General features: G+C 42.8%; 1 protein-coding gene across 5 annotated transcripts in view; it reads left to right on the top strand.

Moving 5' to 3' along the window:
• CSMD2 (CUB and Sushi multiple domains 2) overlaps positions 1-26,258 on the top strand; it is an 814,611-nt gene that overhangs the window by 577,278 nt on the left and 211,075 nt on the right. For all 5 annotated transcript variants that reach the window (XM_060205823.1, XM_060205822.1, XM_060205821.1 and 2 more), the window contains one exon: positions 3,967-4,093. In XM_060205823.1, coding sequence (XP_060061806.1) covers positions 3,967-4,093 — 127 coding nt within the window. The remainder of the gene's footprint in view (positions 1-3,966; positions 4,094-26,258) is intronic.

Raw genomic sequence — 26,258 nt, 5'->3', positions numbered from 1 at the left:
CCCAACACCCTGCCGTGGACCCAGGAACTCAGTAGACTCACAGTGAAGCTTGAGCAAAGGGTCTAGCCTGTGGGCAAGCTTACGCGTGAACAGGTGTACTGGCAGAGAGACATGAACCTGCAACCCCATCTGAGTGGTCCCATGTGAAACCATGTGCCCCCACAAGATGTTTAACAGTCCTTTGTAGCAATGTATGAAAGTCAGTTCTTTATTTGTGACCTTGATTCTATCTTCTGTATCTTCTAGGATCTCACTTACTCAGCCATTATCTTTCCTAAAAAGCTTTGCATACTACTACAGTCATTTGCCCAGGGAGCTGTAAGCTTCTTTCACTCATTGATTATCCACTTATCTAATCACTCCATGAACATTTTAAAGGCCCTGTAGTCCACTGGACACTATTCTAGGTAGGTGTTGTGCATATTGGAGTAAAACAAGGTCCCTGCTGCCAAGGAGTATATAATTCTGTGGAGGAGAAACGTGTTTTTAATAACACACTGCGCTTTCTATGATCTAAGTCCGTCCACGTTTTAATGGAGATAGTTAGGAAGATAGTGTGAGCTCTCCCTGGGGGAAGGAGCATGTCATAAGAAGTTTCTTAGGGAGCTGGGTGGTAGCGCAGTGGGTTAACCGCATATGGCGCAAAGCTCAAGGACCAGCACAAGGATCCTGGTTCAAGCCCCGCCCCCACCTGAGGGGGATCGCTTACAAGCGATGAAGCAGGTCTGCAGGTGTCTGTCTTTCTCTCCTTCTCTATCTTCCCATCCTCTCTCGATTTCTCTCTGTCCTATCCAACAATGACAGCAATAACAACAACAACAATAATAACAACGATAAACAACAAGGGCAACAAAAGGGAAAAAATAGCCTCCAGGAGCAGTGGATTCATAGTGCAGGCATCAAGCCCCAGCAATAACCCTGAAGACCAAAAAAAAGAAGTTTCAGTTCCCACATTTATTAAGTTATCCTTCCAAGTGTAGGTACAGAGATGTCCACTGTGCAGACCTTATAGAGTTCATTAGTCTTGGCTGAACCAAGAGGTGCCAGGAGGGGAGCAAGAGATCAAAGGAGCCCCTGGGTTGGTGGGGTGGGGTGGGGACAAGATGGAGTCTCCTGAGGAGTTTAGACTTCTTTTCCAGGAAGGCGGGCTTACAACTAATGGTATGGCCAGTTTACATTTTATTTTATTTTATTTTATTTTATTGTGCCTGAATGATGAATCCACTGTTCCTGTGGCCACTCTTTCTTTCCCTCCCTCTCTTTCTTTCTTCCTTTTTCTCTTTATTTGATAGGACAGAGAGAAATTGTGAGAGGAGGGGAAGCTAGAGAGAGAGAGAGACAGACACCTGCAGACCTGCTTCACCTCTTGTTAAGTGTCCCCCTTGCAGGTAAGGAGTAGATACTTGAACCCAGGTCCTTGTGCATGGTAATGTGTGTGCCTGCCCCCCCAACCATTCACATTTTCTTTCATTTTAATTCTATTAGTATTTAATAATTATGGACAAGATTGTGGGATAAAAGGGTTACAATTCCATACAGTTCCCACCACAAGAGTTCCATATATCCTCCCCTCCAATGGAGGGGTCCCTAGTTTTTATCCCTCTGGGAGTGTTGTAGAGCCAGATGTTGTAGTGCACGGGCCACAGAGAAGAGAGAGAGAGAGTCCGGAGCGAAGAGGAAACACAAATCTTTATTCGCGCTGGCACCTCAGAGTTGGGTGTTAGAGAAGCAGGTTGGGCCACGTGGAGGTAGAGAAAATGGCCGCCTCACGCAGTAACCTTTCCTGCATATGAACACCAGAGTGGAGTGCCGGCAAGAGAGCGAGGTGCGGAAAACGAAGGGTTTTTATAGGAGTAGCTTTCGCGAGAATGGGAAGGGGGAGGAGTAACCATGGCACTCCAGGATAGTATGATAACTCTCGTGAGAATGGGAGGGGGGAGGAGTAACCAGAGCACTCCAGATATCGCAGGGATATAGACAATGTCCTGAGGGCACAACATGGCTGAACAGGCACTCCGAGAATGTCCCAACTCTCGCGGGAACTAGCAGTAGCCTGAGGGGACAACATGGCAGATGTGACTGCATTGGCACAATTTCCCAGCATGGGAGTATGAACCAAAGATTTTTTTAATTTTTTATTTATAAAAAGGAAACATTGACTAAACCATAGGATAAGAGGGATACAGCTTCGCACAATTGCCACCACCAGAACTCTGTATCGCATCCCCTCCCCTGATAGCTTTCCTATTCTTTAACCCTCTGGGAGTATGGACCCAAGGTCATTGTGGGATGTAGAAGGTGGAAGGTCTGGCTTCTGTAACCCAAATGTTCACCAACTATAGAAGGGATGATGTTCCTGAATATATACCTCAGAGCAGAATTGCTGGAGTCACATGGTATCTATGTTTAACAATGTAAGGAGGGGGAGTCAGGCGGTAGCCCAGATGGTTAAGCACACGTGACGCAAAGTGCAAAGACTAGCATAAGGATTCTAGGTCGAGCCCCCGGCTCCCCACCTGTAGAGGGTGGCTTCACGAGCTGTGAGGCAGGTCTGCAGGTGTCTCTCTTCCTCTCCCCCTCTCTGTCTTCCTTTCCTCACTCCATTTCTCTCTGCCCTATCCAACAATGACAACAACAATAGTAACTACAACAACAATAAAAAAGAGCAACAAAAGGGAAAATAAATAAATAAAAATAATATAATTTAAAAAATAAAAAACAATGTAAGGAAGAGCTGGGAAACTGTTTTCCAAAGCAGTGGCACCATTTTGTATTCCCATCCGGAATGCATGAGGAGTCTACTTTCAACACATTCTTTTATTATTATTTTAAATGTTTTATTTATATATTATCAGACAGAGAAATTGAGAGGGGAGAGGGAGATAGATAGGAACAGAGACAGAGACACCTGCAGCCATGTTTCACTACTCGTGAAACTTTCCCCCGCAGGTGGGGACCAAGGGCCTGAACCTGGGTCCTTGTGCACTGTAATGTGTGTGCTCAACCATGTGCTCCACTACCTGCCCACTTAACTGCTATTTCTTTTCTTAGTGCTTAACAGTAGTTTACCAGAGTACAAAATTATAGAGAATTGTTCCATACCTCAACCACCAAAAACAACTGGTGCCACCACAAATACTAATCTTTAAACTGATAGTCTTGCATGAAAATTTTATGAATATCCATCCATATGGTCCTTGGCAGAAAAAGGTTTCATACGCCTGCTCTAGAAAATTTTAACATCTGGGCAGGAGTAGATAGCATAATGGTTATACAAAGAGACTCTCATATCTGAAGCTCCAAGGTCCCAGGTTCAATTCCCCACACCACCATCAGACAGAGCTGAGCAGTGCTCTGGTAATAAAAAAGAAAGGAAGGAAGGAAGGAAAGAAAGAAAGAGAAAAAGAAAAAAAAAAGTTCTAGTGAGGCCAGGCCGTAGCACACCAGGTTAAATGCACATAGTATGAAGTGTAAGGACCCCGCACAAGGATCCCGGTTTGACCCCCCGGCTCCCTACCTGCAGGGGAGTTGCTTCATGAGAGGTGAAGCAGGTCTGCAGGTGTCTCTCTTTCTGTTACTGCACATTCTTACCAGCACTTGCTAGTGTTCTCTGTTTCATTATAGCCATGCTAACTAGTGTGAAGTAGCCTCTCATTGTGGTTTTTATTTACATTTCCCAAATAACTAATGATGTTCAGTATCTTTCATATACTTGCCATACTTTTTTGGAGAAGTTCCTATGCAAACATTTTGCCCATTTTTTAAATTCAGCTTTTGTCTTTTCATTGTTGAATAGTATGAGGTTTTTTTTTTTTATAGATTCTGGGTAGGAACATTGTCTAGGATATCTTGATGCTGTCCCCAGCTACCTAGAATACATACAGCTGAGGGCACACAGACAAGAACCACGTAGTTGGTGGTGACATGAAACACCCTGTGAAGCTCACTCCTTTGAATTTCTTTCAGCTGAGTGTGGAGGAACAGTGAAAGGAGAGGTGTCTGGGCAGGTGCTGTCGCCTGGGTATCCAGCTCCCTATGAACACAATCTCAACTGCATCTGGATCCTCGAGGCTGATGCTGGCTGCACCATTGGGTAAGTGTCCCAGCCAAAAAAGTAACCAAAGCTAGTTGTTGAAGGGGATTGTCACCAGCAGCAATGCCAGGTAACCCAGCTCATGGGTGACTCTCTCCAACTCTCTAAGAGACCTTGTGATTATAGTGCTTGCTATGACCAGGAACTAAGACTGGAGCCTGCAGAAAATCTACAAAGTGGAAAAGACAGTCTCAGCTCCACATGGCTGCAACCCAAGTTGAGCCAGCTCAGTAGCCTGGAGGACACAGATATAGCAGAGTAGCTGAGACCATGGGCTTAAAGTCCCAAGGGTCCCAGTAAAAAGCCCAGCCCTGTCATTCACTATTTGCAGGGTCTAGAGTAAGTCCCACCCTCACTGTTCCTTCTGTGGAGTTTGGATCACAATATAATGAACCTAGAACAACATAGTTTGAAGTTTAAGAGCTAGCTTCTATGTGGATCTTTTTTTAAATATGTACAGTACGGACTTGAAATGTATTTTTCTTCCATATAATTTTTCCTATTAATACTTCTCTGTAGATCGTTTTGATGTATGTACTCAGTGTACAATGCACACAACATATAAATCTGTCTTATCCCACTGATCATATGTCAACAGTTCGACTTCCTGTCAACAGCAAGCTGTAAGTACTTACATGTTTGGGTAGTCAAAAGTCATGCTAAGATTTTTGCATTGTTGAAGAGTCAGCTGCACTGGATTCTCAGGATAAAGCGCTTCAAAAACACATTGGCTTATGTACTCAACATAGTACCTGGAATGTAAAGGAAAACAAAACAAAACCAACAATTGTTCCGTGGTTATTTCTATATAACAGTAAGTTTAGCCATAAAATCTCAGATTGTTTATTCATTCATCTGCAGTTCCTTGTCTGTAAAATAAGGACAAAAATGCCTGTGGTTTAGGACTTTAGAGAGTATTTTGTATATCCCCTCAAAATACACTTTTATTTTTATATGAGCAGGAATACTTACTGAAGTTTCAAGGAGTCAGAGAAGAAAAGGAACACCTTCCTCCTTAAGCACAAGACTTAGCACATATGTTGTTTTGTTAACTCTTCCCGAGTATCCCACTAGAACTAGCAAGCTCTCATAATTTATAGATATTATTATTATTTTATTATTTACATTTCTAGTTATTTATTTATTTGATAAGACAGAAAGAAATGGAAAGGCAAAGGGGAGATATAGAGAAAAAGAGACCTGCAGCACTGCTTCATCACTTAGGAAGTCCCCCTAAACATGGGGACTAGGGGCTTGGAACCCAGGTCCTTGTGCATTGTAATGTGAGCTATCAATCAGGCAGACCACCGCTTGGCCCCATTATTCTCATTTTATAAATGAGAAAGCCATGATTCCAAGAGGATGCCTAGTGAGTCTAAGTTCACACAGTGACTGTGCTATAGAGTGTGAAGCTGGGGTGTGAACCCGGGTTGTTCTGAGTCATCACACCTCATCTCGATGCTGACAAGGGCCTTGAGCTGGGATGCAGATGAGTAGTGAGGAGAAGGGCAGGCTGAGGTAGCAGGAGGAGCAGAAGTATGAAAAGAGGATTGAACAATTGGAGAGAAAGTGGTCTGGCTGGAGTGAGGGTACATGTGGACAGGAATAAGAAAGAAGAGTATGGCCTGGTTGCAGAGAATCTTAAACCTACTGAAACAAGAGGAAGCCATGGTAGATTCTCTTTTTTTTAATAGTTTGTTTTAATAATAATGGACAAGACCATAGAATAAGGGGGACTACTTCACACAGTATTCCACACAGTTCCCACCACCAGAGTTGCACATCCATCCCTTCCATTGCAAGCTTTCCTATTCTTGATCCCTCTGGGAGTATGGACCCAGGATCATTATGGGGTGCAGAAGGTGGAAGGTCTGGCTTCTATAATTGTGTCTCCACTGGACATGGGTATTGGCAGGTTGATCCATACTCCTAGCCCATTTCTTTTTTTTTTTTTTAATACTTTTTAAAAATATATTATTTCCTTTTGTAGCCCTTGTTGTTTTATTGTTGTAGTTATTATTGTTGTAGTCGTTGTTAGATAGGACAGAGAGAAATGGAGAGAGGAGGGGGAGACAGAGAAGGGGAGAGAAAGACAGACACAGCTGCAGACCTGCCTGTGAAGCGACTCCCTTGCAGGTGGGGAGCCGGGGACTCGAACTGGGATCCTTACGCTGGTCCTTGCGCTTTGTGCCACATGCGCTTAACCCGCTGTGCTACCACCTGACTCCCTCCCAGCCCATTTCTATCTCTCCCTAGTGGGGCAGGGCTCTGGGGAGGTGGGGATTCAGGACACATTGGTGAGATCATCTGTCCAGGGAAGTCGGGTTGGCATCATGGTAGCATCTGCAACTTGTTGGCTGAATAGCATTAAGGTACAAAGCAGAACAAATTGTTTAATAATCAAGAACTTAAAGGTAAGAATGTATCAGATGAGATTTGGAGTCTTCATGTTGGAAGAAACTAGGAAGTCTATTTTAGGTATATTCCAAGGGGTCCATGACTTTACTAATTTTTGCCTGAGCCTGACAGCTTATATGCAGGTGGGCTACAGGTATTGTCTGGGGAGATGGTCAAAGTTGGAAGTAGAACTAGAAAGCTGGACCAGGGCAGAGAGTAGCTCCCAAATTCTTGAGTAGAGTTAGCCCACCATGGTTATCTGCAATGGAGCTTAAGGCTTGTGGAAAGAAACCAGTATGAGAGTATTGCAATGATCTAGAAGTGAAGTGCTGAAGATTTGGAATAGTAGTTAATTATGCTTATTGTTTAACTTTCCATTCTACCTCTGGAATTCTTCTAACAGAATTTGGTTGGTGGGAAGTGTAGTAAACTCATCAGTTCTGAGAGTACAGAGACCTAAATTTTAGTTTGTATGGTAAGAATTTGAAAGTGGGACCGGGTGGTGGCATACTTGATTGAGCACACATGTTACAATGTGCAAGGACCCAGGTTTGAGCCCCCAGCCCCCACCTGCAGGGAAAAAGCTTTGCAAGTAGTGAAGCAGAGCTGCAGGTATCTCTCTCCCTGTCTATCATCCCCTTCCCTCTCTATTTCTGGCTGTCTCTATTCAATAAATAGATAAAGAAAAATAATTTTTTAAAAAAACCTGAATTAAAAATAAGAATTTGAAAGTGAGGTTTCCATTTTCTGGATTCCATAGGAGAAATGACAAATTAAATTTTTCAGAGGCTGATAGAGCACCTGTTTTAGCATCTTGGTTCAAATCCCTGGCATCACATAGGAACTCCATGCTTAGCATCAGGGGGAATTTTATGAACAGTCAAATGGCATTATTATGCCTCCCTCCATATTTTGCGCACCTCCCTCCCTCCCCCCGCCTTTTGCTTGAAATTAAAGGAGCCTGCTGGAAGTAGTGGAATCATGTTGGTGCAAAAAAATTTCTTAACTATTTTTCAGTTTATTGGGGGTAAGTGTTGATTTCCAAGACTCTTGTTGTCACCTGTATACAGTTTTTTATCCCCGTTAGGAATAAGCACACTATAATGCTCAGTCAAGAAGAACCCTTCTATTTTTCAGATACTCTGAATTTCCGTTCTTCAATTTCCTTTCCTCTTGTTTAAGGGTGTCACTCTAGAAAGCCTCCTTGTCTCTCTCTCTCTAGTGGGGCAGGGGCCTGGGAAGCAGGGCTCCAGGAAATATTGGTGGGGTCATCTACCCAGGGAAGTCAGGTTGGCATCTTATCTTATGGTCTTGTAAATATTTCCATTTTATAAGTAAATAAATAAATTAGACAGGGGCAGGGGAGACAGCAAAATGGTTCTGCAAGAGACTTTCCTACCTGAGGCTCTCTGGTCCTGGGTTCAGTTGCAACACCTCCTTAAGCTAGGGTTGAGCACTGTTCTATAGCTGGCTCTCATTAAAAAAATAAAAAAGAAAACAAAGTCTCCTTGTGAGGCTGAACAGCAGCGCAAAAGTGAAACAATTCTAGGTAACACTTGTAGCTCTCACTTTCCTTTTTTGGCATTTGATTTTCCTGTTAGCATTTATGATTTGTATAAGATTTTTCTTATACAGTTAATAAAATTTGATATCCCTAAAATATACTGTAAAACAGAGAAGTGTTGTTTGAAGATTGTTGCCCTGTAATTGAGAGGAATGGGTATATTTCAGCAAGAGATACAAATATTTGTATATTCATTGACTTACATGTATCAGACTTAGTCAGTGAAAATTGAAGAAGTGTCTTAAGTATTTTCCATGTGCAAGTTTTGGTCTCAGGCCCTTTGTGAGAGGAAGGCAGCAGAACTCTTAGGGGTTTTACGTTATTCATGCCACAAGTTAAATATGCAGATCCATCCTGCATACTACTGCTGGATACCTTTCTGGAAGCTTGCCTGATAAACCCCTCATCTAATTAGAAAACTTCCAGGAGGGAGGGAGAGACAGCATAATGGTTATACAAATGGTTTCATGCCTGAGGCTTTGAGCTCCCAGATTCAATCTTCAGCATCACCATAAGCCAGAGCTGAGTGCTCTGGTGTGTGTGTGTGTGTGTGTGTGTGTGTGTGTGTGTGTGTGTGTGTGTGTGTGAGAATCTTTCTCTCTGTATCTCTCTTTTATTAGAAAAAAAAAAAGTGATTACAGAAGAAAAAGAAAACTTCTAGGACACCCTTGCACATGAAAGCCAAATATCTTATCCTGATTTTTCAATGTCACCATGACCTCCATCTGCCTTCCCACCTTACTTTCCATCACTTCTCAATAACATTCTAGTACATTACTGGGGTCTCTGCATACACTCTCATGCCCTTTGCTTCCACTCTGCCATCCCTCTAGTGCCCTTTCCCCTCTGAAGGCATATGTCTAAAATTCCCCATCCCTCTACTTGAAGTATATGAATCAAGTCATCCATGACATCACCCCTGGTCCTCTCTCATGGGGGGAACATCTAGAAGTCAGATTTCCTCTTTGAGCTCCCATGACCTTCAGCCCGTATTTCCCCTGGTGACACGGTGACACTCACCGCTGTTGTCCTCTATTTATGCCTCTGCCCGTCCCCCCCCCCCCCAATCAGAACTTTGGTCTTTGCTTGATTCATTTTTGTAAGTTTTTCACATCCCAACACGGTGTCCCTGGCACCTGGCAGAAGCTCAACAAGTGTTAAGTGTTAAAAAATGAATGAATGAGGACTTTGAAGTCCCATGATATTCTTCAGTGAATGCTAAATGAACAATAAAAACGCATAAGGACTCTTATTTGTGTACAAGTGGGCAAATCAGAAGGATGTTTTCCTGCTTCTCTACCTTGGAGCATCACTCCTTCATTCCTTCAAGTAACAACTGACTGCCTTAACACATGGCACTGTCTGCACCATGCATTATGCTGGCACCACACAGATGAGATGCAATCAGCCTTAGCAAAGTGGCACTGAGCTCTCAAGCATGAGGTCTTGAGTTGTATTCCCAGCATCTCACATGCTAAAGTGATGCTCTGCCCCCCCTTTCTAAATAAAGAATTAATTAATCTTAAAAAAAAAAAAGCAAGTAAATGACAGAAATGTCTGGGCAAGAATGAGAACATGGTGACTTAACAGGAGCAACCAATGGTGGAGTGGCTTGGAGGAAACTAGGGATTCCCTGTTACCCTGCCAGGAAGAAGAGTGAAGGCATACAGGAAATAGCCTCTCTGCGTGACTCAGGGAGAGCTATAAAATCGGGGTTGCTGAGTGTGTGGGCTTGGGAGGAAGATGAAGATGATAGCCTCAGCTGTGACAGTCACCTTTCCCTTCCTCATTCAGCTTCCCTGGCCTAGCTTGCAGGACATATATGCGCTCGGATGTGTCCAGCTTCCCTCTCCTTCTCATTCTCCCCTTGTTACCCCTTCATCCCCCTTTCTCTCTTCTTTCTTTCTCTTATAATATTCCTCCCTTTTATTTTTACTCCATCTCCATTTCCCTCCCTCCCCATTTTCCCCCTCCCATTCGGTTTCTCTCCCACCCTCTTTGTTTCCTCACCCTCCCTGTACTGTCATGCTGCCTGCCTCTCTCTTTCTGTCTTCTTCCCTCCTCTCTCCCTGCCTCACACTCTCCCTTTCTCTTTCTTCCCTGCTTCCTTCACACTTAACCTCTCTTAAATAACTAACAGCAAAGTTAAGAGTAGACTAAATGATGACGAACACAAAAGCCCCTGACGTTTGAGTTCAGATTTACTCTTTTTTTTTTTTTTTGCATTTTCTTTCTTTTTATAAAAACATTTATTGAGCTGGGTGGTGGTGCACTGTGTTCAGTGCACGTAGCACCATGTACAAATCAGGATTTGAGCCCCCAATCCCCACCTGCACGGAGGAAACTTCATTAGGTAAGGCAGGTCTGCAGGTGTCTTTATCTTTCTCTCTCCCTTTTTATCTCCCCTTCCCTGTCAGTTTCTCTATGTCCTGTCAAATAAAAATAAAGTAGAAAAGGGGGTGGGGGAGGAGAAGAAAAGGCCTCCAGGAACTGTGGATTCATAGTACTGGCACAAAGCCCCAGCAATAACCTAGCCCTAGCCACAATAAATAAATCAATAAATGCAAAAAATAAAATAAACATTTATTTTGCTTATTTATTAACATGAATGTTGCAGGGAGAGAACCAGAGCATCACTCTGGCACATGCAAGCCAAGAATTGAATTTAGGACCTCTTGCTCTGAAATCCAACACTCTAGCCACTGTGCCATCTCCTAGGCTGCTACTCATTTTTTATGGAAATTTTTTTATAGATTTTCTATATAGAAATAGATACTCTTGGGGGTCGGGCAGTGGCACAGTAGATTAAGTGCATGTGGCACGAAGCACAGGGACTGGCGTAAGGATCCCGGTTCGAGCCCCCGGCTCCCCACCTGCAGGGGAGTCGCTTCACAGGCAGTGAAGCAGGTCTGCAGGTGTCTATCTTTCTCTCCCCCCTCTGTCTTCCCGTCCTCTCTCCATTTCTCTCTGTCCTATCCAACAACGAACTACATCAACAGTGGCAATGATAATGACCACAACAAGGCTACAAGAACAAGGGCAACAGAAGGGGGGGGGGGAATGGCCTCCAGGAGTGGTGGATTCATGGCAGGCACTGAGCCCAGCAATAACCCTGGAGGGAAAAAAAATAGATACTATCTTTCCCGTAAGGGTTATCATTGGAGCTTGAATATCTGAACAAGGGCTCTACTGCTCCCAGCAACCCTGTTTTTCTTTCTCTCTTTTCTCTCTCTCTCTCTCTTTCTTTCTTCCTTTCTATACAGACAGACCAAAATGGAGAGAGAAAAGGAGGAAGAGAGAGAGGGATAGACAAAGTGAGACACAGTAAGCAACACTGCTCTACCATTTGTGAAGCTTCCCCACATGTAGGTGGGGCCATGTGGAGGGTGGGGTTAGACCCAGATCCTCACACCTGGTAACATGTGCTCAGTCAGGTGTGCTACCACCTGGCCACAGATCCACATTTTTTTAATTCAAGACACAGACTATCAGGAAATGTAGAAAGCAGAAATCAAAAGCCCCATTACCATACTGTTCTCCACACACCCCACAGACGATATCTGTTAGTTCTACTTAGTTTGTCAGCTATTTTCTATGCCAATATACACATAAAGCAAATGCAATAAACATGGTTTCTCAAACAAGATCATCTCTATGCATGCCTCGATAACTTGCTTTTTGCTTTTCCACTTAATCGTACATCATCATCTTATTATGTCAATATATATAGATCTGCCTCATCCTGTTTGATGGCTACAGGGAATTCTGTGATGTGTGAACAACCATAACTTATTTAACTACTCCCTTATTGATAAAGTGAATATTTTCTGTTGTTTTACTTCAGTAAACATCCTTGTACATGAATCTTCAAGCAGGTGTTCAATTATTTCCTTAGGATATAAGCTTTGAAAGCAAGTTTTAGTACCTGACTCAAATTTCCCTGTAGAAATGCTGTGACTTAGCACACCCCACTCCCTCCCCCACACCGATCACTAGCTGTTACCAGTCCTGTCTGTGTTTTCCATTTTGAGGAACAAAATTCTTTTAATTATCTTTGCTACTTTAGGTCGTTTTGATTAGTGATATAATAATGATTGACAAGACTGTGGGATAAGAGGAGTACAATGCCATACAATTCAGTTCTTACCACCAGAGTTGCATACCCCCCCCCCACTTTGAAGTTTCTCCATTTATCCCTCTGGGAGCATCAACCAAAAATTTTTATGAGGTGCAGAAGGTGGAATTTCTGGCTTCTATAATTGCTTCTCCACTGGACATGGGTGTTGACAGATTGAAATAGTTTTCCTTGTGAGAATGCGTGTTTTTCATGTAAAGTGTCTGACTAGCTTCATTTTTTAGTTAGCTACACTTCAATTTAGACTTTTTTTGTTTTTTGGCCTCCAGGGTTATCGCTGGGGCACCTGCACTCTGAATCCACTACTTCTGGAGGCTATTTTCCCCATTTTGTTGCCCTTGTTGTGGTCGTTATTGTTATTGTTGTTAAAGCTGTTGTTGTTGGATAGGACAGAGAGAAATCAAGAGAGTAGGGGAAGGCAGAGAGAGGAGAGAAAGACAGCTAGACACCTGCGGACCTACTTCACTGCTTGTGAAGTGACCCCCCCACCCCCGCAGGTGGGGAACTGGGGGCTCAGCTGGGGTCCTTCCTGGTCCTTGTGCTTTGTGCTATGTGTGCTTAACCCGCTGCACTGCCCAACCGGCCCTCATTTAGATTTTTTTTTATCCTAAAAGTAGTGTTTTTTTTTAAGTTGCTGGTACTTTTTTCTGTATGATCTTGTTACTCATTTTGTTTTTACTGCACTGTACCTTTTTACTTTTCAAATATTTGTTTTATTTGTGTACTATGCTTTTCAAAAGAAAGAGGAGAATCCAGGGTTCTATATATCTCATTTACAAGTCAAGTATATTGTGCTTTCTTTCAAACAAAATATATTATGCTCCCTTAATGCTTTCTTTTATTTTTAACTCTTGCTCTTGTTAGCTGATTTGATTTAATCAGCTTTATTTCTCCTCTTGTGTGATTGAAAGTTTGGCATCCTATTTTTAGTCTGTCAGTGCTCTTTTGTTTTCATTAATTCTGTTTTCAGCAGCATTTACCCTCTTATTCCTTCCTCTTTATTTTGAAAATCTTGTTTTTGTTTTTATTCCAAGGCAACTGCATTTTTTGTTTTGTTTTCAGATTACACTTGACAGCCTACTTTTGTTTTTACCAATGTATTATCAGCTTCTATCTCCCTGAGGATGTGATTTATGTTTTGTTTTGCAATGTCTCCTGTTTCTCCTTGCATCAATTGCATTTTGCAGTTGGGCCGTGTGGTCTGATTATTCAGCTGGATTCCTTTGAAGAGCTAATTCTCTTTATACCCCAGGAGTTTTGTTACTCATTCAGTATTAAGTTATAGCTAAGAGCTGGACTCTGGTAGCAGACTACCTGCCACTCTTACAACTGTGTAGTTTTGGAAGTTCTTTCAGTTCTCTGTGCCTCAGTTCTCTTACCTGCAAAATGGAGATTAAAGATAACCTTCCAACTAAGGTTGCTGTGAGGATTAAGTGAGTTCACATGTCTAAACACTTATAGCAATACCTAGCCTGTAATCCTTATGACAAGAGCTGCTCCAGGAGCTGGAAACACAGTTGTACCCAGATACAGCATCCGGAGAGCACAGTAGGCTCAAGGTGATAGGTGGTGGGTGCTGGGCTGCTAAGAGAAGGTGTCAAGAAAGTTTCTACTGGATGGGGGTGAGGGATGTCAGAGAGGAGGGGATGTAGGTAAGCCCATGGATGCTCCCAGTAAAACAGATAGGAGGAGACCTACAGTTGCCTCTTCTCACTCAGCCCTAGCTCTGAGCAAGTAATTGAGGGGTGGGAGGGGTGATGTAGGCTCATGGTTAACTTTGCACCAGTGATGTAGGCAAGGGTGGACCTTTTGCAAGAGGGACAGTGGGTGGCTACAGATCTGCAGTTAGACTTATCCCAGGGTGTGACCCATGCAGGAAAGTGAGCCTTTCCTTGATGTGCATGGCTGAAGTGGGTTGGCAGACAGCACCTCCCTTGAACACAGTGGGGCATCTGCAGCATTTGACAGATGCTTCTTACTGAGTGCCAAGACCTGACTGATGAGTAGGCCTGGCACCCAACAGCAGGTGGGCAGACTGCTGAGCCACACCGTCCACGTCACTTTTACCTGTGGACCTGCACAGAGAACAGGAAGTTTCATTGCATTTGAATGGGATCTCTTCTTATCTAGATCCAAGTGTTGTTTCCTAATTAATGGGCCAACTCTGATGAAGGATAGGCAAAGTTGTTTTTTTTTTCTTTTGTTCTTTGTTTAGGGAGAGCCAGGCAAAGAGAGAGCATGAAAGAGATCACAGCACTAAAGTTCCCTTCAGTGCAGTGGGAGTTGGGCTTGAGCCTGGGTCACACACATGGCAAAGCATCACAAGTCTTTTGCTCTTGTTTCTAACAGTTATTAATATCTACAATATCTACAGCATACTAGATTGTGGATCAGGTTTTTTTCTTTAATTTTAATGTATTTGTTTATTATTGGGTAGAGACAGAGAATTGAGAAGGGCGAAGGAGATAAAGAGGAAAAGAGACAGAGAGACACCTGCAACCCTAATCCACCACTCTTGAAGCCTTCTCCCTACAGCTGGGGACCAGGGTTTTGAACCCCGGTCCTTCCGCACTGTACGTGTGCATTTAACCAGATGCTCCACCCCCTCATGCCCTTGTATCAGTTTTTTTTTTTTTTTTTTCCCAGAGCACTGTTCAGCTCTGGCTTATGGTGGTGTGGAGAATTGAACCTGGGACCTTAGAGCCTCAGACATGAAGGTATTTAGCATAATCATTATACTGCCTCCCCACTCCTTGTCTGTATTCTTTATTTGTTTGCTTTTTTTGTTTTTATGGAGCTGGTTCTTCATCTGTGCATGATTTCACCACTCCAGCTCATTTCTTTTCACTCAGACTTCACCACTCTGGGTTAGCTTTTTCAATTGGGAAGAAAAAGGCAGAAGAAGAGAAAGAGTAAGGTAGCACAGTGCTGAAGCTTCCTGTAATACAGTAGGGGGCAGATTTGAACCTGAGTTGAACACATGACAAAACAGGTGCCCTGTGCAGGTGAGCTATGTTTTGGCCCTCTCTTTTCATTCAGAGAGACAGAGAGGGGCTACACCATACAATGATGCTTCCTCCATTGCCATAGCAAGCACCTCCCTTGTGATGGGGCTCCAACCTGGGTTGTGCACATGACCATCCAGGAACCCCACCCAGTGGGCTAGCTCTCTGGTCCTACTGTACTTATTTTAAAGACAAGGGCATTTAGGCCCAGAAAGGATGAATGACCCATCCAAAGTCTCCCAGTTACCCAGTGAATTGAGTTCCAGCCTAATTTTAGCTAACACCAAGTTTTCCTGCCCCTCCTGCCATTGTGACTTTGGCTTGATTCTACTGAACACAACTTGCAATGCATTCCTTCTCAGTGGCAGAGACTGTGCCATTGAGTAATGGGAAATCCAAAGGGCCAGGCAGTAGCACACCTGCTTAAGCAAACATAGTACACAGGCCCTGAGTTCAAGTCCCTAGTCCCCACCTGTGGAGGAAGTTTCTTTAGTGGTGAAGCAGGGCTGCAGGTGTCTCTCTGACTTTCTCCCTCTCTATCTTCCCCTCTCAATTTCTCTCAGTCTCTATCCAGTAATACAAAATAAGTTTAAATTTAAAAAGAAATTTAAAAGGAAACTCAAAGTGGAGGCTTAGTTTGCACTTGCCTTTCAGGACTCACATTTCAGTGGGAAAAACAGTTCAGCAAACAAATATCTCCAAGACAAGGTAGATGCTGCAAGTGTGTGCAAGTCAAGTTCAGCATCAGAGAGTGGTGCCTGGGGGCGCAGAGGCAAACATTTCCACTGAGTGAAAGTCGAATGAAAACATGGATGAAGTGGAAAATGTAGGATCTGTCCCAGAAAGACTTAAGAGATGTGAGTGGAGGCTGTGGGGCAAGATTGGGGGTTGCGGATGGGGGTTGGTGTCTCTGCAGAACCCAGAAGGCCAAGATGAGAAGGCTGAATGGATTTTCATACAATGAGGAACCACTGGAATATTTTCAGGACAGTGACAACATTCAATTCAGTGAAGAAAACTTGGAGCATTCTCTTCATGCCAGGCATTTTGCCAAGCACTGAAGGTATAAATATAAATAAGAAGCAGTCTTTTCCCTTGAAGGTCTCAGCCTTATAGATAGAGATTTATCAGTTTGGGATTGGAAGTAGACAAAACTGACTAAAACTGGCATCAACAGATGGGGCTTCATTTTTTCCAATGGGAAAACAAAAAAGAATCTGAAAGTCCCACCTGGACCTAGTGCAGCTGCTCTGGATGCCATTACTTTTCTTCCTGCTCTGCCATCCTTGGGGTTCTCAGCCTCATGGTTCTGTAGTCAGCAGCTATAGCTCCAGGCATCACATGTGTGTTCCAGTCTACAAAAACAGAGGTGGAAAGGGTAGCATGCTTTCTCCTATGAGGGTTTATGTATTTATCCAGGAGGAAGCACATCCTCAGAGACATCTCCCTCCATCTTCTTAGTCAGAACCTTGCTTCCCTTGGGAGCATGGGAAATCAATTTTGTTTTTGTTTTCAAAGCGTCAGTGGTTGAAACCAATGAAAGGTCTGGAAATGAAGTACGGATAAACCAGTCTTTAGCATCCACTCCAGACTCTACTATGATGTGATAAATGCTATGGTCAAACTATGTCTAAAATATAACAGGAAAGCATTTGCAAAGATAGTCCATAGTTCCAGGTGGCAGTTCGGAATGGGCTGTTAGTTGCAGGGCAGGCATGCTTATTCAAGCTGCACTTTGAAGAACAGTCATGGTTCACCATGCAGGTTGGAGCTAAGGGCCTCTCTGAGATGTGAAAGAGAATAGAAAGTGAATATACTCTTTTGATACATTGCTCTGGAAAAGCCCATTGTCTGGTGTGGTGTGATCAGATCTCCACTTCTGGAAGGTCAGCAACAATACAGAGGGCAAATAGATTGGGTAACCAGAGAGGAATCTCGCACAACTTTGTTCAGAAGAGCTGAGTTTTGCTTCTTGAGTACAAAGCTGGATGGGATTGAGAGCTATCTGCATCTGGCCAGGGAGCGGTGGGACGGAGGGATAAAAGGTGGTCCTTTGCAGGGATGCTTCCCCTAAAGAGATCTGGGAGCTATGGAAAACAGAGAACCTCTTACACCCAGAAGCTCTAATGTCTGTTCCTCATGTTCATCTATACTCATAACGTTCGTATTTGGCTAATTGTCCTAGTTTGTTGATTCTTAACTGTAGGGATTCTTCTTCATGATTAATGTAGAGGGCAACCTGGAGGCTCCATTTTGTTTGTTGCTTACAACACAGCAGGATTTCCGGGAGGGGAAAGGCAGGATTTTGATTAATCAGAACCCCTGCCCAGTGGAGCTTGTCTTCCTGGGAGGATGCTGGACCAGACAAAACATCTGGCTGTGCCTGAAGCCCAGATTCCCCTGCTGCCATTTTATATCAATCACAGGGCAGCACTGTGGGCAGTGTAGCTTCTCTTTAACCAGCAAGTGGGCATCTGGCCCAGATGAGACAGAAGGCACCGGAAGTGAAGCTTCTGTTCACAGCTTTTGCCAGGAATTGTGGCCACAGGTTCAGCAGCTTTCAGACAGCTTATTTTTGAGTAGTAGCTGTGAGTTAAACCTTAAACAGAGACGGCCCATGAACTCACAGTGTAAGAGCTGCCCTCCTTAAGGAACTAAACAGATAAGCACATATTCAGTGGGGATATTCCTTTGTCACATTCATGGTCTCAGCAAACAGGGAGTTCAAAAAACTTTTGAAGGAGAGAATGTGAGTAACCTCATAGGTGTAAATGTAGCTTTCAGAGTGCTGGTATTTACTGGCAATTTAGTTTTTCATGGATCACTTTTAGATAAAGATACACAAACTATTTCAGATTGTCCAAACATCATAATCCAGCTGAACTATAGTAGCTAGTTAAAATGGCTAGAATACCCCAACTGGACTTACATTTTACAGTCCCAAGAATGAACTTCAACATATCTTAGAAGGAAAGTAAACAGATCAACCAAACTAGTGCAGACCTGGCTGGCTGCCCACATTGGCCAGTACACTTCCCTCTTCCAAAAAACATATCAAGAAAATAAATAAAAATTAGAGTGTATGATGCCATACAAAACATGCTGTTCTTTAAAATAAAAGATTCATTTCCATACAGAAATAGAATCATGTTTTCTGGAGTTTATTACAGTAGACATAAGAAAATTTGAATTGGTCTATAATAATGCCATCAAAGGTGTGGATGATAAGTCAAAGGGGATGAAAGAAAAAATAGGAGAATAGAGTTCTTGAGATAGAAAAGCAGTGACAGAGACAAGTCAGAGGGAAAAGAGTGGTCTGGGAGGTGTGATAGTGCATAAAGCATTGGACTCTCAAGCATGAGGTCCTAAGTTTGATCCCTGGCAGCACATGTACCAGAGCAATGTCTGATAGTTCTTTCTCTCTCTTTCCTCCTAACCCTCTCATTAATAAATAAATAAAATATTTTGAAAAGGGGAAAAAGAAACTAAATACACAATAATAAATAAAATTCACAATGTCAGCATTGCTCTTGTAAAAACTAAACGTATTGACATAGGAAACAAACTGGATAATTTTTTTGATTTGACAGAAGAAAAAAATGTACAAATATAGCTGTAATAGGAATAAAATTTGCCAAATGTAGAAGGCAGAGTTACCAGTCCAGACAGTATAAATGAAGAACAATGAACAGAAGGTATAATAAAGTACAAAATGTTACCAAATTCCCCTAAAGTGGTAGGGGGTTGGGAGTGACTAGTGATATATTGGATTAGGTACAACATGATAACATTTAAATAGTTCCTAGAATAAAAAGTTGACAGAGCACACCCACACAGGTAAATGATCCTTCATTAGAATAGTTACTTATGAAAGAGCAACCATCACAACTTCTCTAAGGTTTCTTCTTCATAATACCAGTGACCAAAGCCAGTGGTATTATGAGACCCAAGAATTATTGATTCAACCTAAATACAATCTACATAGAAGCTCCTTCACACAAGAACATCATGGCCAGCCAGTGTGCTTCCTCCATTCTGGCTAACTGAAGAAGAGAGATGGAAAGTAGGAGAGGCTGGAACAAAGCTTTTTAAGAGTCAAGCCTTCCCCCCATATTCCACTGACCAGAACACTTTCACAAACCCATATAATGTTTGAAGGAGGTTGTCTAGAAGGCAAAGCTGGTAAACACAGAACATTGTTGCCATCACCGAGAGCAAACAGCAGTTCTAATAGTAGGTATATATTGTTTTGGTCTGGCCATTCCATAGAATGAGTTAGGAAGGGAGGAAATAAAATGTCCCTAAAACAGACCAAGAACCCTGAATGGGCAGGGAAGCAGGAGGACCCATAGATATAGGATCCAGATAAACAAAGAACTAAGATGGAGAGAGAGAACAGAATTCAAGACTCAGAGGTAGAAAATCTTTAAAATTAGTGGGCAGGATGATGGATTGGCATACAAGAACACAAGAGAAAAGAAAGTATATGTTACTATGTAGTAGTTACTGACCAATGTGTAGACAAGAAGGGACTTGTCAAAAGAACCATGAGCCGGTGCCCACAATATAAGCTTTCTATCAAAAGCAAAAAATTTTCAGGTTAGATTTTTTTTAATGCTGCAAAATATAATACAAAAATACTAAATATAATAAATTGGGAATAGAGACTAGCATAAGAACACACATAGGTAAAGGGCAGGAATCATATTTTTCCCATTTGCATTTGTTGAGAGGGTGAGAGAGAGAGGCAGACAGAGAGAAAAGATATCACAGCACAGGGAGTCGGGTGGTAGCGCAGCGGGTTAAGCGCACGTGATGCAAAGCGCAAGGACCGGTGAAAGGATCCGGGTTCGAGCCCCTGGCTCCCCACCTGCAGTGGCGTCGCTTCACAGGCGGTGAAGCAGGTCTGCAGGTGTCTATCTTTCTCTCCTCCTCTCTGTCTTCCCCTCCCTCTCTCCATTTCTCTCTGTCCTATCCAACAACGATGACACCAACAACAATAACAATAATAACTACAACAACAATAAAAAACAAGGGCAACAGAAGAGAAAATAAATAAATAAATATTAAAAAAAAAAGAAAAAACAAAAAGATATCACAGCACCATGCTACCATCCACGGATTCCCTCTAGTGCTAGTCCTGGAGCTCCCATGTAGAGCCAAGTCCTGATCCCAGGGCATCACTTATGGTGAGGCACACACACTACAGGTGAACTGTCTCCCAGTCCCTGTTTTTCCCTTTTTAAAGAAAAAAATACTAATGAGCTGGGGAAACAGCATAATAGGTATACAAAAGACATGCAATCCTGAGGCTCTGAGATCCCAGGTTCAAGCCCCACTACCACCATAAACCAGAGCTGGACAATGGTTTGTCATCTATCAACCTGTCACTAAAAGAAATGTTTTTTTATTTTCAAAAAAGGAAAATCTCTGAAATGTTAAATCAATCACATTACAAAAAAGAAAAAGAAGAAAGAAAAAAGTGATTAAAAAAAGTGATAGTGCACAAGGTTAACTGCACCTCTTACCATGCACAAGGACCTGAGTTCAACTCCCTGGTCCCCATCTACGAGGGGGAAACTTCATGGGCAGTAAACCAGTGCTGCAGGTGTCTCTCTCTCCCTCTCAGTTTCTCACTGTTCTATCAAATGAAATAAATAAAGTTTAAAAAAAGTTAAAGGGAGCGAGTTAGGTGGTAGCGCAGTGGGTTAAGCGCATGTGGCGCGAAATGCAAGGACCAGTTTAAGGATCCCGGTTCGAGCCCCCGGCTCCCCACCTGCAGGGGAGTCGCTTCACAGGTGGTGAAGCAGGTCTGCAGGTGTCTATCTTTCTCTCCTCCTCTCTGTTTTCCCCTCCTCTCTCCATTTCTCTCTGTCCTATCCAACAAAGACAACATTAATAATAACTACAACAATAAAACAACAAGGGCAACTAAAGGAAATAAATAAATAAATATTTTTAAAAGTTAAAGGGAATTATTTCATGTGATAAAATATCCACAGTAATGCCAACAGTCTTTAATCTGTATGCATCAATAACCTAACAAAGCGCACACACACACACACACACACACACACACACACACACACACACAACCTATGAAGGCAAATTTTATTAGAAATACAAGGAGAAATAACAATCATAGGAGACTAAAATAAGTGGAGGTCTGGCAAAATAGAAATTATATAGTGTGGGCCTTTGCTTTGAGCCTGTCCCCCAGACCTCACAATATTAGAAGAAGCCTTGGTGCTATGTTCTCTCCCTCCCTTCTTGCCTTTCTCCCTTCCATCTTAACTTTATCCCTCCCTCTCTCCGTCCCTCCCCCCCTTGCTCACAAAAGTAAAACAAAAACAAAAACAACAAATAAAATTAGTCTTCACCCCATTGCTTGGTTTTATATTATCAATCAGGTACAGTGCTCTCTATACGTGATTTCTGTCTATCTGTGATTTCACTCATTATCTATACAGCAACACTACTGTATAGATAATGTCACTGTAATTTTACAGAGGGGCAAACTGAGGCTCTGTAAGGTCACTCAGTTAGCCATTACAGAGTGAGTATTTGAACTCTGGATTTTGATTCCACAACTGTTTCTTTCTACTTGGTGAGAGAGCCTCTTTAGGACACAGGAACCTTTCATTTTATGAAAAAAAAAAAAATCTCATCCAAGAATGACAAAGACACATCTGCCTCTCACAGAATTTCTGACACCTTCAGGGCACATTCTGGCTAATGATATATAGTCATAGGGCCTTCTTTTACAGGATGATAATGAAGAGAAGGCAACTGATCCAAGGTCACCCAGCAAAGTAGAGAGAAATGCAAGGCACTAGACTAAAACCTGTGTTTGTGTGCTGCCCTGACCTACAAGAACTCCAGTCATGCAAACAGTTCCCCCAAGCCCAGGTTTAGTCTTTCACTTGTGAAACTGACAAAAGAACCTTTTTCTCTTGCATACCAGCTGGTCCCAGGAAAGAAGTGCCTCTGAGTTTGCTCTAAACACCAATGCTTGCTTTGGGCTTTGGCCTGTCTTCTCAGTTTTTGCTCTTTGGATAACATGATGCTTTAATTATTATTATCTGCTATTATGATCATGGTTTAATTGCTGATTTGGAGCTCCCTGACTCAGAGGGGGGTATTTTATAAAACTAGTATTATTTCCTTATTGTCATTTCCAATGTCACTGAGGATAATTTAAACTGCTTTCTCATTTGGGGACAGATGTGATTTCTGACCCCCTTCCTCCTGCAACAGCTGTTTGATCACATGCCACGTTCCTCTGATATAAAGATCTGCTGTTAGGACTAGTGTTGATGCAGCATCCATTGTGTGCATGCAGTGTTTGGGAGCACCCAAAGCCCTTTCATTTACTGGAGCCTAATCAGAAAGCAAACAAAATAACACTTTGAGATGCTTTGATGTTTTGCCCCCTCATTTTGCATATCTTTTTTTTAGTTATTTAATAAGGACTGGCAAAATTTAGGATAAGAAGGGTACCATGTCATACAGTTCCCACCACCAAAGTTCCGTATCCTATTCTCCATTGGAAGCTTTCCTGTTCTTGATCCCTCAGGGAGAATGAACCCAGGATCATTATGGGGTGCAGAAGGTGTAAGATCTGGCTTCTGTAATTGAGTCTCCACTGGACATGGGCATTGGCAGGTCAATCCATACTCTCAGCCCATTTCTGTCTTTCCCTAGTGGGGCAGGGCTCTGGGGAGGTGGGGATCCAGGACACATTGGTGAGATCATCTGTCTAGGGAAGTCATGTTGGCATCATGGTAGCATCTGCAACTTGTTGGCTGAATAGCATTAAGAAACAAAGCAGAACAAATTGTTTAATAATCAGGAACCTAAAGGTAAGAATATATCAGTTGAGATTGTATTCTTCATGTTAGAAGAAGCTAGGAAGTCTATTTTAGGTATATTCCAAGGGACCCATGACTACTAATTTTTGCCTGAACCCCACAGCTAATATGCAGGTGGGCTAAAAGTATTGTCTGGGAAGATGGTGTCAGAGTTGGGAATAGGACTAGAAATATATCTTTTTGATGTGTGCTGGATACAGATAAACCACCTGTAAACAATATGATTGATTGTCAGTGTCTGAAAAAATGCCTGAGTTGTTCAGGTTTCCCTCAAACTGTGAGAGAACAGAGGTCTGTAATCCAAAGAGCAGGTTTTGCCTCTAGAAGGCACTTGAGACAGATAACCTCCTGCAATGGGAATTCGATACTTATATCCTAGATTTCTTATAGAAAATCTCATCAGGGCATGTGGAATAGGTGTGCTGCTGCTTTGCCGTGTGTGACCTAGGTTCATGCCCAGCCTACCCCATCCATATTGGAGGAAGCTTCAATGCTGTGATCTCTTACACTCTCTCTCCCTCGCTATCTCAAAGGAGAAAATCTCATCCTTCTCACTGAATCTGAGTCATGGATGTCACCAGTTTACCAGCTAAGCCTGGGGGGGAGTCTCATTGGTAGGTTGGTGGGAAAAGGTCAAGGAGAAAGAGCCAGGTAGTAGCACCTTACCAATGACTTGCCACTGGAAGAGTGTGTGGAAGGTAGCACTCTGAAAGCACCATGATGAAAAAAAGGTGTGCGAAGGTCCTAGAGCAGGGACAGCCCACAACCCAAGGGGTCCTCCAGTTGAATCAGGCAACAGCTAACTATGAAATGAAGACCCCACTATAGAGAAAGCAAGAGAGTTAGTTGCAAGACACATTTGTCAATCATTATAATTGCCTGGATTGTACCAGATATCAGACTTAGGACACTAAGGCCTACTCAAACCCTCTCCTTTGGTGAGAAGAGGCTCTCTCACTGGGATCCTGGAGGCCACACCTACATTATCTGTTATGAAGCTTGAACATTATGCCATCCCTGAGGCTCTCTTCTGTCTTGACTTCTAGAGCTATACCTGCTGGTTGTCCTTCTACCTGCCCACCTGTTCTATCTACTCCATGGCTTCTGTTCTACTCATCCTTGATACCATCGTTCACCATAACTCTCTCCTCTTTGTGTTTGAATACTGCCTACTTTGGGGGAGTTCTTAGCAAATCCATCATTCTGGGTCTCACGCATAATTACTGAGGATCTTGTAGTTTCCTGGGGGTGCCAGTCTCGAGCCAATACATACATATACAGCACAACCTCTGGTTTGCCTGGCATTCCTTTTCTTTTTTTAAATTTTTTATATTTATTTATTTTCCCTTTTGTTGTCCTTGTTTTTTATTGTTGTTGTAGTTGTTATTGTTATTGATTTTGTTGTTGTTTTTTTGTTGATTTTCTGTTAGAACAGAGAGAAATGGAGAAAGGAGGGGAAGACAGGGGGAGAGAAAGACAGACACCTGCAGACCTGCTTCACTGCCTGTGAAGCGATTCCCCTGCAGGTGGGGAGCCAGTGGCTCGAACCAGGATCCTTATGCTGGTTCTTGCGCTTCGTGCCACATGTGCTTAACCCATTGGGTTACTGCCCGACTCCCGGCATTCCTTTTCTTTACCCACCCACTTCATTTGGACACATCTTGTTCACCTCTCAAGACTCAGCTGGTGCTTCCCTTCTCCAGGTCTTTGCCTCACTTACATGAACCAAGGTAGGGACCTTCTCTGTATGTACTTTTGAAATGTACTCATCACCCTACACTTGGGGGCAGAGATGTGTCCTCTTCCTCTTTGTATCTCCAATGCCTCTCATGTTATCTGTAGTACTGACTTAATTGAACACTTAAGTGTTGCTTATCTGTGTAGGCTCAGGAACCAGCAGGCCTGGGCTCAGAGTGTTAGACCGCAGTTGCACCATCCTTTTGCATCCTGGTTTTAGACCAGGCATATATTTCTGTCCCAGCACTTCTGCAGCTAAGTCCTAGTTCTTGGATGCTAGCTAACCACTAGTTCTTGGATGCTAGTAGAGCACCAAAGATATAGTTCCAAGAAACTGGCATGGGCAGTAAAGAGGGATGTCAGAAAAATAAAATGTATCTTCTGTAACTTAAACTCTGTAGAGTTTAAGTTGTCATATTTGGCAAGTATAATGGATAACCTTAGCTCAACTGTGTTTGTCCCTGGAAGCTGGCGAACCATTGGTCCATTCATCAGTTCAACCATATAACACTCATAGAGGGTTTAGAGGAAACTAGACCTAAGGCTCTGTAATAAAGATAAAGAGATGAATGAAACATAAGCACTATAGGTAAGAACTCAGGAAAGCAGGTCAACCATGGATGATTTTGCTAGGGTGGGAACACACAGAGACTATCTCAACAGACTGTGACACCAGATTGTGTGTGTGGGGGGAGATAAAGAAGCCCTTGGAAAAGCTCTCCCTTAGCATGTGGCATATTTGCTAGGTGATGTGTTCATTTTGCAGGGCTGCTGTAACTGAATGCTTTGATACAGCAGAAATGTATTTCCTCAAAGTCCTAGATCCAAGAACTGAAAAGAAACTGCACTCCCTCTGTAGACTCTAGGAAAGGACTGCTTTGTGTGTGTCTCTCTTAGCTTTAGGTAGTTTCCAGCAATCCATGTTGTCCTTGGCCTGTAGACATATCACTCCATTTTCTATCTCTGTCTGCACATGGCCTTCTTTCTTGTGCCTCCCCGGGACCTCTATATTCAAATCCCTTTATCCTTTCTCTTAGAGAGACACTAGCCATAGGATCATTCTCAGTTAATGTTACCTTATCTTAACTTGACTATATCTGTAAAAACTCTCCTTCTAAGTTACATCATATTCATAGGTGTCAGTGGTTAAACTGCAAGCATTTATTCTTTTTCTTTTTGCCTCCAGGGTTATCACTGGGGCTTGGTGCCTACACTACAAAACCACTGCTTCTGGAGGCTATTTTTTCCCTTTTGTTGCCCTTGTTGTGTATCATTGTTGTTGTTATTATTGCTGCCATTGATGTTGGATAGGACAGAGAGAAGTCGAGAGAGTAGGGGAAGACAGAGGGGAGAGAAAGATAAGATAGACACCTGCAGACCTACTTCACCACTTATGAAGTGACCCCCCCTGCAAGTGGGGGCTGGGGGCTCGATCTGGGACCCTTGTGCTTAATGC

The sequence above is a fragment of the Erinaceus europaeus genome, chromosome 13 (assembly GCF_950295315.1).
Source record: "Erinaceus europaeus chromosome 13, mEriEur2.1, whole genome shotgun sequence".
NCBI lineage: Eukaryota > Metazoa > Chordata > Mammalia > Eulipotyphla > Erinaceidae > Erinaceus > Erinaceus europaeus.
The sequence above is the reverse complement of the archived record's forward strand: the minus strand, read 5'-3'. Positions and strand labels throughout refer to the sequence as shown.